This window comes from Carcharodon carcharias, chromosome 8 (assembly GCF_017639515.1).
Source record: "Carcharodon carcharias isolate sCarCar2 chromosome 8, sCarCar2.pri, whole genome shotgun sequence".
Lineage (NCBI taxonomy): Eukaryota > Metazoa > Chordata > Chondrichthyes > Lamniformes > Lamnidae > Carcharodon > Carcharodon carcharias.
The window spans coordinates 176,809,024-176,827,362 of NC_054474.1; the positions used below are offsets into that span (position 1 = coordinate 176,809,024).

At 42.1% G+C, this 18,339-nt stretch overlaps 1 protein-coding gene across 8 annotated transcripts in view; it reads left to right on the plus strand.

The window, feature by feature from the left end:
• The window catches only part of LOC121281055 (zinc finger protein 208-like), an 82,833-nt gene that overhangs the window by 15,600 nt on the left and 48,894 nt on the right, over positions 1–18,339 (plus strand). For all 8 annotated transcript variants that reach the window (XR_005943799.1, XM_041193669.1, XM_041193667.1 and 5 more), the window contains one exon: positions 14,125–14,196. Coding sequence is in view for 7 of the 8 variants with exons in the window: in XM_041193669.1 (XP_041049603.1) it covers positions 14,125–14,196 (72 nt within the window). In the remaining variant the exon portion in view is untranslated. The remainder of the gene's footprint in view (positions 1–14,124; positions 14,197–18,339) is intronic.

The following is an 18,339-nucleotide window of genomic DNA, read 5'->3' on the forward strand; positions in this document are numbered from 1 at the left end:
CCCTTATATATAAACAAAAAAACTGCGGATGCTGGAAATCCAAAACAGAAACAAAAACAGAATTACCTGGAAAAACTCAGCAGGTCTGGCAGCATCGGCGGAGAAGAAAAGAGTTGACGTTTCGAGTCCTCATGACCCTCCGACAGAACTTGCGTTCGAGTCCAAGAAAGAGTTGAAATATAAGCTGGTTTACATGTTAGGAAAGAGCTATACCACCCCATAAATGCAGGTGGTTAATAAACTGCACTTCCTTCTTGCACACCTGACACGTTTGCTGCACTGGACTGACCAGTGCAATATCACAGCAGCTTATATTTCAACTCTTTCTTGGACTCGAACGCAAGTTCTGTCGAAGGGTCATGAGGACTCGAAACGTCAACTCTTTTCTTCTCCGCCGATGCTGCCAGACCTGCTGAGTTTTTCCAGGTAATTCTGTTTTTGTTTTGGCTTTATCCCTTCATGTGCACAAGGAGTCCATCCTAATTTTACTATATAAAGGCTCACAATTTAGGGGGTCATTTTCTATTGTATGCCACTTCAAATTAGAAGCTGTCCTGTGATCGGGAGAAATCCTGACAACAGGGGAAGAGACTGCCACTCTAGATTGAAATTCCTCAGCAACTATTTTTAGTGCACTGGTTAGCATATTTGCATCAAATTCCTGAGTACGCTATCTTAACATTGGTGTTAACCCTTTATTTTAAAATACACAAAAGTTGACACAGACCTATTAAGCTCTGCATTACAAATAGTATGCAGAGGATTCTCAAACTCTATACATGTTAGGAAAGAGCTATACCACCCCATAAATGCAGGTGGTTAATAAACTGCACTTCCTTCTTGCACACCTGACACGTTTGCTGCACTGGACTGACCAGTGCAATATCACAGCAGAATTAGGTGCAGCTTTAGAAGAAAGCAGAATTCTAAGCATTTAAATCTGTGTTGTTGCAGAAAATGCTTTGAGACGAGCATGGTGCTTTGCATTTGAGTTTAACACAGTAATTTTCTAATATTTGTGTTCAGCAGGTTCAGAAAATGAAGTAGATATGCACATTCCAGATGATATCAGTGCCAGTAACAGAATTAAAACAGAATATAATATTTTCCATAATGGTGCTTATATAAGCATTGGTAACATAGTAACCCAGGCTGTTTCTAACAATATGGGCACAAACTCCTTACAAACAGCTGTGTGGCAAAAATGAACATCATCCTACTTTGCTGCTGCTGCTTCAGCTCATCATTTGCTGAAACCTTTTGTTTGTTTGTTCCCTCTAGACGTAACAGTTCCAACATTCTCCTGGCAGGCCTCCCCATCCTGAAGACTCCATAAATTTCAGCTCTTGGAAAATTTTGCAGGCTGCGTCCTAGTCCACACTACTTCTTTTTATTTGTGGGATGTGGGCTTCGCTGGCTGGGCAAGCATTTATTGCCCATCCCTAATTGCCCTTGAGAAGGCAGTGGTGAGCTGCCTTCTTGAACTACTAAAATCCATGTGATGTTGGAAAGGGAGTCCAGGATTTTGACCCAATGACAGTAAAGAAACAGCGATATATTTCCAAGTCAGGGTGGTGAGTGACTTGGAGGGGAACTTCCAGGTGGTGGTGTTCCCATATGTCTGCTGCCCTTGTCCTTCTAGGTGGTAGTGGTTATGGGTTTGGAAGGTGCTGTTGAAGGAGCCTTTCTGAATTCCTGCACTGCATCTTGTAGATGGTACACACTGCTGCTTCTGTGTGTCGGTGGTGGAGGGAATTAATGTTTGTGGATGTGGTGCCAATCAAGCGGGACTGCTTTGTTCTGGATGATGTCAAGTTTCTTGACTGTTGTGGGAGCTGCATTCATCCAGGCAAGTGGGCAGTATTCCATCACACTCCTGACTTGTGCCTTGTAGATGGTGGACAGGCTTTGGGGAGTCAGGAGGTGAGTTATTTGTAGCAGGATTCCTAGCCTCTGACCTGCGCTTGTAGCTGAAGTATTTATATGGCTAGCCCAGTTCAGTTTCTGGTCAATGGTAACCCCCAGGATGTTGATAGTGGGGGATTCAGTGATGGTAATGCCATTGAACATAAAGGGGTGATGGTTAAATTCTCATTTGTTGGAGATGGTCATTGCCTGACACTTGTGTGGCGCGAAAGTTACTTGCCACTTGTCAGCCCAAGCCTGGATATTGTCCAGGTCTGCATTTGGACTTGGACTGCTTCAGAATCTGAGTCGTTGCGAATGGTGCTGAACATTGTGCAATCATCAGTGAACATCCCCACTTCTGACCTTTATGATGGAAGGCAGGTCATTGATGAAGCAGCTGAAGATGGGTGGGCCGAGGACATTACCCTGAGGAACTCCTGCAGTGATGTCCTGGAGCCAAGATGACTGACAACAACCTTCTTCCTTTGTGCTAGGTATCACTCCAACTAGAGGAGAGATCCACCACCCCCCCCCCCCCCCCCCCCCCCCCCCCCCCCCCGATTCCAATTGACTCCAGTTTTGCTTGTGCTCCTTGATGCCACACTCTGTCAAATGCTGCCTTGATGTCAAGGGCAGTCACTCTCGCCTCACCTCGGGAGTTCAGCTCTTTTGTCCATGTTTGAACCAAGGCTGTAATGAGGTCAGGAGCTGAGTGACCCTGGCAGAACCCAAACTGTGTGTCAGTGAGCAGGTTATTGCTAAGCAAGTGTTGCTTGATAGCACTGTTGATGACCCCTTCCATTACTTTACTGATGATTAAGAGTAGACTGATGGGGCGGTAATTGGATTTGTCCTGCTTTTTGTGTATAGTACATACTGGGCAATTTTCCACATAACCGGGTAGATGCCAGTGTTGTAACTGTACTGGAACAGCATGGCTAGGGGCATGGCAAGTTCTGGAGCACAAGTCTTCAGTACTATTGCCGGATTATTGTCAGGGCCCACAGCCTTTGCAGTATCCAGTGCCTTCAGCTGCTTCTTGATATCAAGTGGATTGAATCAAATTGGCTGAAGACTGGCATCTGTGATACTGGGGACCTCCAGAGGAGGCCGAGATGGCTCATCCATTCGGCACTTCTGGCTGAATATTGTAGCAAATGCTTCAGCCTTATCTTTTGCACTGATGTGCTGGACCCCTCCATCATTGAGGTTGGGGATATTTGTGGAGCCTCCTCCTCCTCCAGTGAGCTGTTTAATTGTCCACCACCATTCACGGCTGGATGTGGCAGTACTATAGAGCTGAGATCTGATCCATTGGTTGTGGGATTGCTTAGTCCTGTCTATCACTTGCTGCCTGTGCTGTTTGGCATGCAAGTAGTCCTGTGTTATAGCTTCACCAGGTTGACACCTCATTTTTAGGTATGCCTGGTGCTGCTCCTGGCATGCCCCCCTGCACTCTTCCTTGAACCAGGGTTGATCCCCTGGCTTGATGGTAATGGTAGAGTGGGGGATATGCCAGGCCATGAGGTTACAGATTGTGTTCAAGTACAATTCTGCTGCTGCTGCTGATGGCCCAGTCTGGAGTTGCTAGATCTGTTTGAAATCTATCCCATGTAAGCACAGTGGTAGTGCCACACAACATGATGAGGTTATCCTCAATGTGAAGGTGGGTCTTCTTCTCCGCAACTGTGGTGGTCACTTCTACTGATACTGTCATGGACAGATGCATCTGTAATATGTAGGTTGGTGAGGATGAAGTCAAGGATGTTTTTCCCTCTAGTTGGTTCCCTCACCACCTGCCACAGGTCCAATCTAGCAGCTGTGTCCTTTAGAACTGCACCACCTTGGTCGGTAGTTGTGCTATCGAGCCACTCTTGAAGTGAACATTGAAGTCCCCACCCAGAGTACATTCTGCGCCATTGCCACCTTCAGTGCTTCCACCAAGTGGCGGTCAACATGGAGGAGCACCGATTCATCAGTTGAGGAAGGGTGGTACATGGTAATTTCCTTGCCCATGTTTGACCAGATGCCATGAGACTTCGGGAGTCGATGTTGAGGACTCCCAGGGAAACTCCCTAAATCCCATTCATCTATCATCTTAACCCACAGTAAACGCCATGGACCTTTCACCCCTGTGCTTGCTTAACTGGGATCCAATGTAGGTCAGCAATGTCTCAAATGTTATAATTCTCATTCTTCTTTTCAAATCCCTCCCCACCTCTAACCTCCTCCAACCCTAAAACCTCTTTCTATACTCTGATTCTGCCTTCTTGTGCATTCCCTATTTTAGTTGCTGCACCATTGGCAGCCATGCTTTCAGTGGCCTTGGCCCTAAACTCTGGAATTCATTCCCTAAACCATTCCACCTCTCCAGTTACCTCCCACTTTTAAGAGCTCCTTAAAATCTACCTCTGCTTAACCTTTTAGCCTATTGTCCTGTTGGCTGAATCTCATGGCTTGGTATCAAATTTTGTTTGAAAGCTTTCCAGTTTAGCTCCTTGAGACTTTTAAAATATGCTAAACGCATATGGCCCAATGCACGTTGCTGGTGAATGCAAGTGACTGTGCTTGCAATCTGGTAACCAGCATTTGTAATGATGAATCTTTCGTTAGAATAAGCACACTTAAGATGAATGGAATTGATCACCATAAGATATTATTAAAGGCCTGGCAGCCTCTTTACTAAACAGGAAGGCCTGGTGAGCTTTGGGACAGCCCTGATCTCGTTTTAGGTATTTCGAATCCAATCTTGATTTCGTTTGCCTCACTGCCCTGAATGCAATCCTTGCTGTTTTAGTGCATCTGTTCTGGTATCAAGGCGCAAGATTTAAAATTTTAGACACTGTTACTTACGTTATGTTGTGTGCAAAATATAAAGTTGTTGAATCAATTGTAGGAGGTTCAAGAAATTTATTGAGATGATACTGGGGATGAGAGGCATTATCAAAATAGACTTGAGAACTCTTTATACATTAAAGAGTTTAAGAGCTTTGTGAAAACAAATTGACTAAAATAAAACTTCAAACTTTCAGATTACGTTTTTAAGGTGAAAACTAAAGACACTGGGACACTGGTGGGGATATTATTTAGGCCGTTGTCTAGTGTATACAGGTAGCACCTAGTCAGTGGTTGAGGGGTTGACAACTCCCCAGGATTGTTCTGGAGTCTCCAGTTATTAAAACAAAGTATTATGCGTTTCTTTCATTTTATTGAACTCCACTGGCAGGACTTTTAGTTCGGCGGGTGCCCACAATCAGCGGGTCCAGGAGCGGCCGGTGAATGGACCACCAACCGCAATCGGTCCCCCCACCACGGTTTCACGCTGGCTGGCCGATTAACGACCAGCCAGCATGAAAGGCGTGCTGAAGTACTCTGCATTGCTGGGGTGGGAGGAGGGCGACGCTGAAGTCAGCATGGGTGCAGGGGGGCGCTCACAGGCAGAGAGCTGCCTCAGGGAGCTGAAAAATTCAAAAGCAACAAATAAAGATTTTAAAACTCCGAAAAAAATATCCACGCCTCAGAATCAATCTGAACATATGGATGATGAAGATTCCGTCCAAACATTTTAAAAATTAATATCAGAAACCTCATTCCACACTTGGATGACATTTCCTCAAAAAGGCAAAGGTCGCCTGGCCGATTCGCCCGCCCACCAACCGTAACATTGGATGGGCAACAAAAAATCTCCGGTAATTACAACGTTAATGGCCTTAATAGGCCTCGTAATTGTTTGCGGGCACGCTGCCAACTCTTGCGCATGCCCACCGACCGAAATATAGCGCAAATGCACAATGACGGGGCTCGCCTGATGTCATTGTGCGCTATTTCACGCTTGAGTGGGTTGGGCGCGCACCCGCCTGTTCAGCAAAAAATTCTGCTCATTGTTTGTGATAAAAATCTTGCAGGTGGGCAAAAAGCTTTTTAACTAGTTGGGCAGATGGAAGTGGGAAGTCATGTGATGGAGAACTCCGGGAATAATTCCAACCAGAGTTGGCAGCAGTGGTGTTGGGGAATAATATGCTGCCCATTTCTTGACATTGCCGCTACAGTCTTCCCAGGCCTACTGCTGGGCAGCCATAGTGTCTGCTTGCATCAGTGGACTTTTTTACACGGCACACATCCTACCTGATATCAGCTGGTGGTCTATCCACAGAGGAGCCAACAGGCAAGTGTTTTTGAGGCATGGTTCCACAAAAATCAGCCTAGGCAATGAGGCCATTGCAATGAACACAGCCCACCCCCTCCACATGTAGTCAGATCATAAAGCCAACAAATGGTGTAAATTGCCGTGAATGAGTACATTTATAAAATGGCTTAGAAGATAAATGCACAGACTGATATTGTTCTGAACTATTCAACAAATCACAGCAGACCAAACAGTTAAAAACAAAAATTAGCAATACACAATTTTTTACATACAGCCTTCAGCCCTTTGTCTTCACCTGTTGAGCTGAATGGGGGAATATTTGTAGTTCTGTCAGCACAAAACCACCTTGAAAGCATTATCCAGCTGTCCATTTACCTAACAGTGTTGTGTGAAATAGTAATGGCAATAAACTCCATAATTTCTGCACAGTAAGTCTGGGTTCTTATATCACCACAACACACAACATTGAGTGACATTACTATGATCCAATTCCTAAAAGTAAAAAGCACTGAAAGGGAGGTGGAGTGAAGTTAATGGCAATTAAAAAAATAAAATTGGACCTTGATATAGCGCATTTTTTTGTATAAGATTCTGTTTCTGAAATAGTCAACGAGATTACCTTGTTAAGGGGAAATATAGTTGGTATTATTTGATGCTCAGATGCTGTAGTAACACAATAAGCAACAGAGGAACTTCCTGTTTCATTGCTACAACTACATATTTGATGTATATGGAATGAACAGACAGCAACCATATGTTGTCACCCATCCATAACATGACTCAGCTTCACAGAAAATACAGGACAGTGATAGCCTCAGTAGATATGTGACTGTGCCACAGAAAATACAGGACAGTGATAGCCTCAGTAGATATGTGACTGTGCCACAGAAAATACAGGACAGTGATAGCCTCAGTAGATATGTGACTGTGCCACAGAAAATACAGGACAGTGATAGCCTCAGTAGATATGTGACTGTGCCACTGAAAATACAGGACAGTGATAGCCTCAGTAGATATGTGACTGTGCCACTGAAAATACAGGACAGTGATAGCCTCAGTAGATATGTGACTGTGCCACTGAAATGAAGGAAGGCGGGCTCAGCCTTCACCTCAGCTAAAGGTGTGTTAAAACATTGAAAAAGTGCCCTCTGGAGGATTTGGGCCCAGTGCATCCAATTTTATTTTAGAAGAAAAGGCACTACAAATGCTGCTGATGAGAAATGGAATTTAAAGAAAATGCCTCATCTGAACTGTGAATCTTGGCAGTATCAGTATTCTACCTTAAAGGAAACAATGTTCATTGATGCATCTGAATTAGTTCTGACCTCTGAAGAAAATAATTCAAAAACAGAAACGTATTGTTTTACCTGTTAATGATACCAAGCTGTTGGAGATGCGGTGGTAGGGTAGCTGCTGTTAACAGGGAGCAAGCCACTGTGACCACAGCAAATCTTGTAAGAAATATATTGCAGCAAAATAAAAGGTTCCGGTCTCCTTACTAAAGTGAATTCCCACTGAGAAACTTTGCAGGGATTGGGTAGATATCCAAAGAAAGACTAGACAGAAGACAATAATTTTTGAATAGCATACAATTTATACAGAAAAGTGCAAAGCATGATAGATTATAATCTGGCAATTTTAGCTGAGATATTTAAATGTATTCATGTGACATTCCTCTGACTGATTTTGTTAGAAGGGTTAGTTTGTTTATTTTAAGTAGGCTTTCATAGCATGAGTTTCGTAGCAACTCATTTCGTAAATGAGTTGAATGGTTTTCTGCTCATAAGACTACCAGTAATCAAGGCTAATAACATTGTAATTCAAGGGATCCAGTGCAAAATGCCTTGGTAATAAAAAGCTGTGATTGCATTCTTTTCTGGCACTATTTAAAACGCTTTCAAAACAGCCAATTACTCACAGGACAGTAAGGAAATCTGCTGCAGCCCGAAACTCCTATTTTACATGCTGTTGTTTATAGGAGAAATTGACATGATCTATTCTTTGGACCCATGCAACTGTCAAATTTGGAGATTCAGGCTGACCTAAATTTAGAGGTGCTTGAGTACAAATTCAGTGTGGTTATGGTTATTTTACATCCATTTTAGAATTCTAAATTCAATTAGACTAGATGGCACTGTGCAAGATTAGACTATTTTAACCAGGCCTTCTTAAAGGGATTGCTCGAAGGTCAGGCAGAACAATGCCAAATTTTGACTTCTTCTGTGAAGTCAGAAGGTGAAGAGTGCTTTACCTCCAACAAAACAACGGTAGGCCATCCTAACCTACTCCCACACCCACTGTCCCCTGGACTTAGCCAAGGGCCACAGCTGACAGATTCATCCCCAACCAGTGAGTTGCCTGATTGGACATCCAATTCATGCCTTTGGCTCACAGGAATTAAGACAAAGTATAAGCATCAATTTAGGATGCCCCTTGGTGCCTCTTGTTCTGGCATGCGTTTCCACCATGCTGCTTTTAATAATATAGTCAACCAAGTAACAGTAGACTTGGTTTTTCATAGGTAAAGCACTGATTCCACAGATCTTGGATGGTGTTACGGACAGGAGGTGGCGTTAATTTAAAAAACACTATTTTCTCCTCCCATCACCTGTCCGTAAACGGAAAGGTGTTTTGAATGATTTCCCTCTTTTTATAAGCGGTGGTGTATTCCCCAACCCGTTAGTTTTTGTGATCCAGTTTTCTATTAATAACCCCAGAGCAACCTCAAGATAGGATGAATTCAAAAGGTTAGTTAAGAGCAAAATACTGCAGATATTGGAAATCTGATACAAAAACAGAAAATGCTAGAAACACAGGTTGCACAACATCTGTGGAGAAAGAAACAGAGTTGACGTTTTGAGTCCGTATGATCCTTCTTCAGAGCTACAATGAAGTAGAAATCACATTTCTACGTCTTTGTAGCTCTGAAGGGTCATACAGACTCGAAACATCAATTCTGTTTCTCTCTCCACAGATGCTGTCTGACCTGCTGAGTTTTTCCAGCATTTTCTGTTTTTGTTTCAAAGCGTTAGTTTATTTGCACAAACTCAAAATGCATAAGGAGGGTCACACCATTGCCTCTTTTGCATTCATAACAGTAAAATTGGGATAGAGAAAAGATTTACAGTGTGGAGACCACAGAGAAAAGAAACATTGAAAGGTTCCAGAATCCAGAATCAAAATTCAATGAGGTATTCCTTCATGGAGGTCAGAGAACTGAAAACCAGTGCTTGATAATTCACTTTTCTGGTGGCGTTGACTTTACACGCTGAGCTAGGCATGCAAAGGTAGATCAGTCTTTTAGGGGGTGGTACAGAATTTCCAGCAGTAGTAGTGTAGATGGGACTAGGTACCCTGGGTCAGAGCACCTTGTCAGTGAGGCTGCTAGTCAGATGATAAAAAGTCAGACCGATGATTTGCAGTTCAACAAGACAATATTACTTGTTCCACAAGCCAGAGGCCCATATCACATGACTCCCATCTCTCCACACTGTCTTTGACAAGACGGGTATCCCTCGTCTGGGTCTTTGAGATCGTTAAATGTCTCAACCATTCAGAATTGAAAGGAAGGTTGCAGGCGCTTTGTCTTAGCCGACGAGCAGACTCTTGTTGGCCAACCTGGGTTATGAAATGCAGATGGCCTTTGTATTGTTCTCTTTGAATTTGGTCTGCACAGCCCACTGGCAGGTTGTTAGTGACTCTGCAGGGATAATGATGTGCAAGTTTCCCCGATACTCACAGATAGCTTCTTCTGTTTGGGGTCACGGACAGACATAGGGCTGAATTTTCTGTTCTGCGTTGCAGTGGCAGGCCCCGCATGCCTACGCGTAAATTAATAAATATTTTTCAAACATCTGATAAACATGTCCCAGCTCATGTGATGCTGTCACATGGGGGGACATGTGTAAATGATTTTTCACTTTCTTTATTTTGAACTGAAATCTCTGAGGCAGCTGTGCAAAAGAGCGCAGGCCTCGACTCTCCCTCCTCCCCCTGCCCTCGCAGGTAGCGTTGAGCGCTACTGGGCTTGCATCATGCTGGGCGGGCCTTAAGTGGCCTGCCCATGTAAAATGGTGGCGTGCAGCCGATCGCAGGTGGCAATTGGCTCCGCGTCCGCCCGTGCTCGCTCCCGACCACCCTGCCCGATGGGAGAAAATTCTCCCCCTAAATTCAGCCATCCAGTTTGAAATGTTTAAAGATAGCAATGAGTATATCTCTATATATTTTATTAAAAAATATACTTAGTTTAGTTTTGTGATCCCGATTTGTCATTTGTCCCTCGTTTAAGATTTAATATTGAGTAAAACTGTAACTCCCAAAATCAGGTGGGATGTAAAAATTTATAAAAGACTCAAACCCTACTCCAATGTACCTCTAACTCACCCACTTCCAGTTTTAATGGACGTGGGGCAGGGAGTGGGCAATGATCCTGCTCCCAGGAAGCAGGTATCATTTAAAGATTTTAATGAGGCTGCATCTTACATTATGTTGGCCAAAACATCAATGGATTGCCCACAGATCCCTCACCTTAAGTTCCCTTTAAAATAAATGGGAATGCTGGGAATCATCCGCATATCCAGCAGTGTTTCCACGAGTACTTGTTCATCCAACACACTTTGCTACATAAAACGTTAAGAAATTATACATGAGAAACCATGGAATGAGGACAAAACATTTGGCCATCATTCATATCCCTTCTGCAGACCAGATACAACATATCTCCATCGTTGACTTAATTTCTGGGGGCTAAACTTTGTATAAATAACCAAAAGGAATCAGCCAAAACCTCACAGTTCACCTATTTCTATTGTTTAATCCTGGCATCCTTCCCTCTACAGTCAGCTCTTCCCCTCTCCAGGCCCGGGCTGCACAGAGAGTACTGTGCACTGCTCAGTCTATACTAATCCTTATAAACCTTCTTGTATCAATTATATTTGGCTGTATGCACAAATGGGGCAGGATTTTCTGCACCCGCCAGCTGCTGCGATCTTCCGGTCCCACCGCAAGTCAATGGACTTCCTTGCCCTCAGCGTGTCCCACCCACAACTGGGCCAGAAAATCCTGGCCATAGTGTAAAAAGTGACAATTTAGTAAATATTGTCTGTCACAAAGGAACTGGAAATGTTTGTGTAACGTAAGGTACAACTTTTACTCCTAGATGTAGGCTATTGAAGCACATGCAGCAGTAATCGGCAACCCAGGCTCGTGAGTTGGCTGCATGAGTGGCCCTCCTCCATCTCAGTGGGTTGCAAGATTGAAATCGGGCATGTGCACTAACCATGACCCTATGAATAAGATTAAATATATTTAATACATGCTGAATATTTCATAAAGAGCTACAGAAAATGTTTAATCATTCAGATATTAATAGAACTGTCATCAACTTCAAATGGTAAAAACAAAAGAAATATTTAGGCTGCTGCTTCTTCCTTTACTTATTGCTTTTGCACTTGATTCTGCTTATTATCATGCCACATCAACACAAAGCGATCCATTCTATATTTAGGGGCAAATTAAATTACTTTTCCTAACTGCACTTGCATACCTAGTATTTGTAGGTTGTGCCAATTGAACTGCAGTAGCATGGGCACAGAAGGATCACACAGCTGTCACAGTCAATGTTGTGTGCAATTGGCGTGCACCTCACTTCATGTGACCTTGCTTTGCATGCGTATCACCTTAGTAATACCAGTAGGAAAAAGCTACGTGAATGGAAATCAGCGGAATCTGGCAACCCTGTGTGTGGACAATGGTCAACAAAATGTTTCGCAGTTTGCACTCAGAACGCTGATGGGCGGCATGCAGCATGTGGGCTGCAGGTTGCCCACCACTAATGTACAGTATGTACACCAGTATAGAGTGTATGAATATAAATGGTGCAAGGAAAGATTTTAGACTCAGTGTTGAGCAGACACGTAATTCAAAGGTGAAGTGTAGTGCTGATATTGTAAATCAGTAGGAGGCAAGTTGTATGTGACTGTTAGAATGTCAGGAATGACAAGAGTATATTAAATCAGCATGTTTAAGTGTTTACAGTAAACCTGTTTGAATGTATTGAGAAACTGTCACTTTTCAGTGAATAAAGTGTAGCAGTGCATTTTAGGCTTAGGCACACAGTTCCCTGTTTGGAAATATAAATCTCTGTTCCTTCATAGTTGCTGGATCAAAACCTGGGAAATGGCCTTCTTAACAGCACTGTGCGGAGTACCTTCACCACATGGAATGTAGTGGTTTAAGAATGTGGCTCACCACCCACCACCTTTTTTCAAGGGCAATTAGTGATGGGAAATAAATGCTGGCCTTTCTGGGGATGCCTACATCCCATGAACAAATGAAAAAGCTTCACACCCTTCCAGGTGCAATATCGAGTTAATCAATTTTTGATAATAACCTTTGTGCCCCTGTCTCTCCTGGTGATGATTCTGCTATTCCCAATTACACCTCTCCTCATAGATCCATCATTTGTTTCTTGTCCCAACATGCCTTTATCATTTAATCTCTTCTGCCTTCCACCATATCACAAGTCTTCCCCTTTGGTTTTTTTCCTCTTTCTGCTTTTCCTGGCTCTGCAGTTGCTTAAAAAATAACTGTTGCACCTCTAACTTCTTCCAATTCTGATGAAAGTCATCAGCCTGAAATGTGAACCATTTCTCTCTGCACAGATACTGCTTGATCTGCTGCTTAAAAACAAATTGTGTTTTTATTTCAGATTTCCATTATCTGCAGTATTTTGCTTTAGTAGCAGTGCATCAGTTACATACACAAACCCCGATTCTCTCTTCCATAGCTATAGGTGAACACCCTGCATATGCGTAAAGGTTCCTATTTATATATTACACTAAGACATACATTACTTACAAGGCTTACATTCCCTGTCAAGTATTTCCAGATTAGGAATTCCTACGTCTACTTTGAATATGGGTTTTGACATACAAAAACTCACCATTATGATTACATAATCCAATTAAATTGCTCAAAATATCCCCTCCCCCAAGTAAATGGAATGTGTCTAAAATACAGATTTAAACAAAAAAATTAAAATAATTTCTCATCTCACAATAACAGATTGAATTTTTGCTGTACTTGGCCTAAAGATTTATGTCTTTGACCCCAAGCACTGGAATTTGGTAATGTTTCAGCACAGTCCCATAATCTTGAGTTCAGTTTAAAATCGGAGCATGTATTATAAACTTAAATTCCAGAGATGCATCAATATCAGGGAAAGTTGACATTTTAATTTATAATGGAAATATAAAAATATGTGCACTTAAAAATATAGACCAAATCATATCTGTATGCTCTGGTCCAATTATCTCCTGCCCTCTGGCTCCACATCATCTGAAAACTACACTTGGTTTTCTGTGGAATGGAGTTAAGACCAATTGGGTATATGCAGAAAATTTAGCTGGGGTCGCAGTAGCCATTTAAAGGAGATGTGCTTTGATGCAAGGTAAATTTATGCAGGCCCGGAAATATTGTCAAATAATGGAGCACGAACCTTGCATTTTGCATTTGCTGCTGTCTGAAAATGGATGAAGAGGATTTCAATTATGGCATTCAAGGCCACAGTCCTGACAGGATAGCACCTTAGCCTGTCGAGGAGCTGGCACTGTAGTGGGCGAGTGCTTTGAAAGAGGCACTCCAAGTGCAGATGAGAAACATGTTCACCACCCTGAGATACCTGCCATAGTACTCTGTCCAGCATTTCCTCTAAAAGGATGAGTGCCAAGTGTTTCATATAAACCAACTATACCTGAGCTTTGGGTCGAACACAAAGCATTTGTAAATCTTTATCCAGGAAGTAACTTTAAAATAAAAAAGTATATGTACATTAATTTACTTACACATACATTAAGATGAAAAATCAAGATTGTAGCAAAAGACTACTCTTGATTTGAAGATGCAACAATTAGGATAAAGACCCAAGCACAAAGTATGGCACTGGTGCAGTGATGGTTCATCTCTTCAACTGAAGACAAGATCTTTTTGCTAAAATGTATATCAGAACTGCACAGTCCAATCTGTATTCTCATTCAAATGGAAACTAAGTAAAACTATTTATTTTACAGAATGTCACATCTTTGCACCAACCAGCTCATTACAGCAGCACAATGAGAAGAATGATTTGCAGCAGACCTCCGGTAAATATCTAAAATATTTTGAGAAAAGAGAAAAAAAAACTTGCATTTACATAGTACTTTTCACAATCTCAGGACATCCCAACGTACTTTACAGACAACGAAACAGACAACATTACTGTTGTAATGTATGGAATGCTATCTAATGAACTCGAGTAATTAAAATATCACCAAAATCTATGGCTCGGAGTTTGTGGTTAGTGATGAAGCAAGGGTGCTCGTGTTGACCTTGAATACCCAATACCCAACCTACTCATTGTGTTTTGAAAAACTTTAGACATAAAATTGGGACCTTGATTTGACTGGATCTCCATCGGTAATCCATTTCTAGTAAAAAATTGGGTCAACTTCTCCACCACGACCTTAGCTGTAATTGTTCTTAAAGGGATGGCCTCTGGAATTCTCACAGTCTACTGCTGGGATCAAGCGATCTAGCTGACTAGAATGTCACCTCAAACACCATGCAGTGGCAGTACAACTGAATGTAGGTGTGGGGATTTCCAGCATGAAACTGGAATGATGTCATCAGGCTGTACAAGCAGCCAGTCAGGTTAAAGGATTTTCACAAACAGGAAACTAACAGCAATAAAATAAAAATCACTTTTTTTAGAAAAAGAGCAAATTACAGATTGAGACATATACATTGGATGAAGGTAGAGCTTAAAACATTCTGAAACACGTTATAAAAAATGTAGTTTAAAATCTACAAATTAATCACTTAATGCACGATTGTAAAAGTCTTTTCAGGGCCAGTTCAGTTGTTCAAATTTTATTAAATCACATCACTGTTAAAAAACAGTTATGGGAAAGTTGAAGTTCTCATTAATTTCTATGCAGGGTCCAGGGGTCCACAGTGCAGCATGTACACCGAGTGACAGACTGCAATTTTAGGATTTCTCTGCTAATCTATGCATGCCTGATATTCTGAGGTTGGTCGGTTTCAAGGCGGGGCAGCAGTGATTGCGAACCTTGACAATTCATCCTGAACACACCCTGCAAAACCTGGGCCCAAGGCTTTAAGTAAAAAAAAAATTTGGTATAGACCTGTGTAAAAATTGCCCATGTACTATTTTACTTTGTGCCGTATATTTGAGTATTCTTTGTTCTGTTTTTTTTTAACCCCTGCTGACTTGTCCCCTTTTTAATATTCCTGACATCAGAATGTACTAAAATTAAACAAATATTCCTGCGATGACAACTAAAATACCCCTTGGCTCAGTATAAACTTAACTGAAAATTAGGCTGAGAGATACTACAGTTGCGATCCTGTACAGTTTCGTTAACATGTTTAAGAACTTTATAATAAACCATCCTCTACTGTCTATGAGCTTAGAAAATGTTTCCCAAGACAGATAGAGGGAAGTCTCAAGTGTAAATCTTGCTACTATGAAGTTATTAGGAAGCTGTCCAATTATAACGAAATGAAAATACTGGCATATTTCCACGTGCTTTCTGGGATTATTGCCGTGAAATCAATCTAAGCCTTTTCTTATTCTTGCACAGGATATGGATGCCCCTAGCTAGACCAGCATTTGTTGCCCTCCCCCTCAGTGTTAGAGTTAATTACTTAATTAAATAATTTTCAATATGTTTAGAGAATTTATTATGTAAAACTAAAAAAAAACAATCCAGAACAAGAGGATCCATCAGTCTTGATCTGCACTTGCAAAACGGCCTCCAGTTATTGCAGACGTATTGTCAGAGGTGCCAACAATGGACTTGCCAACATTCTGTTCACATGCAAATCAACATTGCTGTTATTTGTCTTGAGTTTGTATGGAAAATTATATGTTACCCAAGCATTTGCCTGGTGAATGAGTTCCTGTTACAATGTTAGTATGCTTCTGTGTGTTATGCTTTTAGTCAAAGCTTTTTGTTTTAGATTATCACAAAGAATTTACACACCAAGCAGGAAATTCAGTTCTGCTTTACTAACCCAAAGCCGGACTCCTGTGCTCGTAAATGCTATCCCTTAGCATGTGCTGGCTGGCCATGAAAAGATGCAACAGCAGTATGAATATGTTTGTTCAGAATGATATCCTAACTGGAATATCTGGCTGGAAAGACTTTAAAAAATGGGTCTTCATTTTGGTTAAAAAGTTGCGGGGTTAACTTTGATGTAAGTGGCTGGCTTTAGAGGAATATAAAAAATTGTTTTACTTGATCTGCAATATTCATTTCAGATCATTTCTTTTTAAACTGGCCTACAAAACCAACTGATCTTAAAAAGTAGACCCTGATGGTTTAATGGAGAAACGAACCACCAGATGTTAAACTGAGCCACACAGAGGCACACAGACCATGAATGTCTACTTTTCAACCCTTGATTTGGGCTGTATTAGCTGATCTCAGCCAAGGGACTAAAGGGGTGCAGTTGGATGCAGCTTCTCTGGATTTGAGTCACTAGCTAGTGGATCTTTGCTGGAAGGTAGATGTGTGAATGTTGAGTAGTGACACAGGATTGGGTTTGATCATGATGTTTCCCATGGTTGATGGATGTTGGCACCCATAGTCCAAGCTTAGACAATGACCAGTGGCCACCACAGCAAGGTATGGAAGGTAGCCAACACCCACGGAACCTAATCACAGAAAGATGCAACACAATCAGGAGAAGTGAGTTTATGTCATCAGGCTCAGGTTGGTGCTCTGTGGTAATTGAGGGATATATTTGGAACCAAATTGGTGTCAATCTTGTATTAGATTCCATATCAAGTTGGTGTAAGAGTTAAAAAGGGATCCACTCATCTGGGAATGATGATTTGATACAACTTGAGCTGATTCGGTGATAAAGGTAAACGCTGTGTATTTTAATTTCATTCAGTGTGCTATACCATGGGCTGGATTTTACCCCCCTCCCCAAAATCATGTTTGAAGGTGGGCAACTCATAAAATGAAATGTGTGACTTGCCCACTGTCTTCCAACCCCACCCCTGACTGTCTTCCATCTTAGAGGGCAGTTGTGGTGTTGGGTGGACCAGCTTGTCCTTGGGCCTATTGAAGCCTTAAGTGACCAATTAATGGCCACTCAAGTGCCTCATCCCGCCCCTGCCACCATTTTACCCACAGCAAAGGAAGGCCCAGCCAAGCGAGTAGCCCGGCAACTTTTACTGCGTGGGCTGGTGTTGGGCAAGGAGGGGAGGGGACTTCCTTTGGGTATTCCCTATGCCCAAAGGAAGCTCGTTACCTCCCCCTCCACCACCCCAAGGTCATATCCCCCTTTAACCAGTCCTCTCAAACCCAGGCCCCCAATCCCCTCACCAACCTCTCTGGAGCCTGCCAGCCAGACTTCTCCCCACCCCCTGCTGTTCTGTGGGCTTACCCGTGAGTCTGGCACCCTCAAATCTGGTGCTGCTGGGATATACAGACCCGTTGGCCAATTGGATTGGCTGGCAGCTCTGATGGAAAGGCAGAAGGCTCATGTTAAAGCAATTAATGCCCCCCACCCCGCACACAATGCTAACTGAAAATAGATTCTCAGGAAGTAGAACCTGATGAGGTTTAATAATTGTAGAAGTACAATTGGCTTCAGCACCCTGGATTATTCAGTTATCTGTATTGTTTTGGTGGTAAATATCCAGTCAATAGCTGGCTCCATCCTGCTGCAAAAAGTGAGAGAAGGAAAACTGGGGCTAGAGAGTGCAGAAAATATGCAGTTGCTTTGTAAAATACAGAGGAAATGCACTTTGGGTGTGATGAAAGCAAATAAAAGGCTGTCTGACAGAGGGGTACAACTAACTAAAAGATTTTTCAATGAACAAATTTGTAGATTTAAGAATTCATGAATAAATTAATGATTTGTTTAAACAGTAGCAAGTCAATTTCTATATTAATTTATGACAGTTTATGTCTTAGTAAATAATCTTAAAGAGTTGAATCTATCCTTAGCAAGTAATTTTTAAAAAATAATTTGTGCCTGTGTCAGTTGCAAGCAACTTAAAATTAAGTCTTTTAAAGAGCTGGGAGGCTTCCTAAATTGAAGGAGATTTTACACTTCATTAAAGGAAAAGAGTTGGCCGTAACTAATGCAAGTTTAATGTAGTCTTTCTTGTTCGAATGATTTATTCCAGTAATTACAGTTCAAATTAAAATGCACCTTTCAAAGGGAAAAGGAACCTGCTGGCCAAGATGGTGCCATTAATTGTGGAA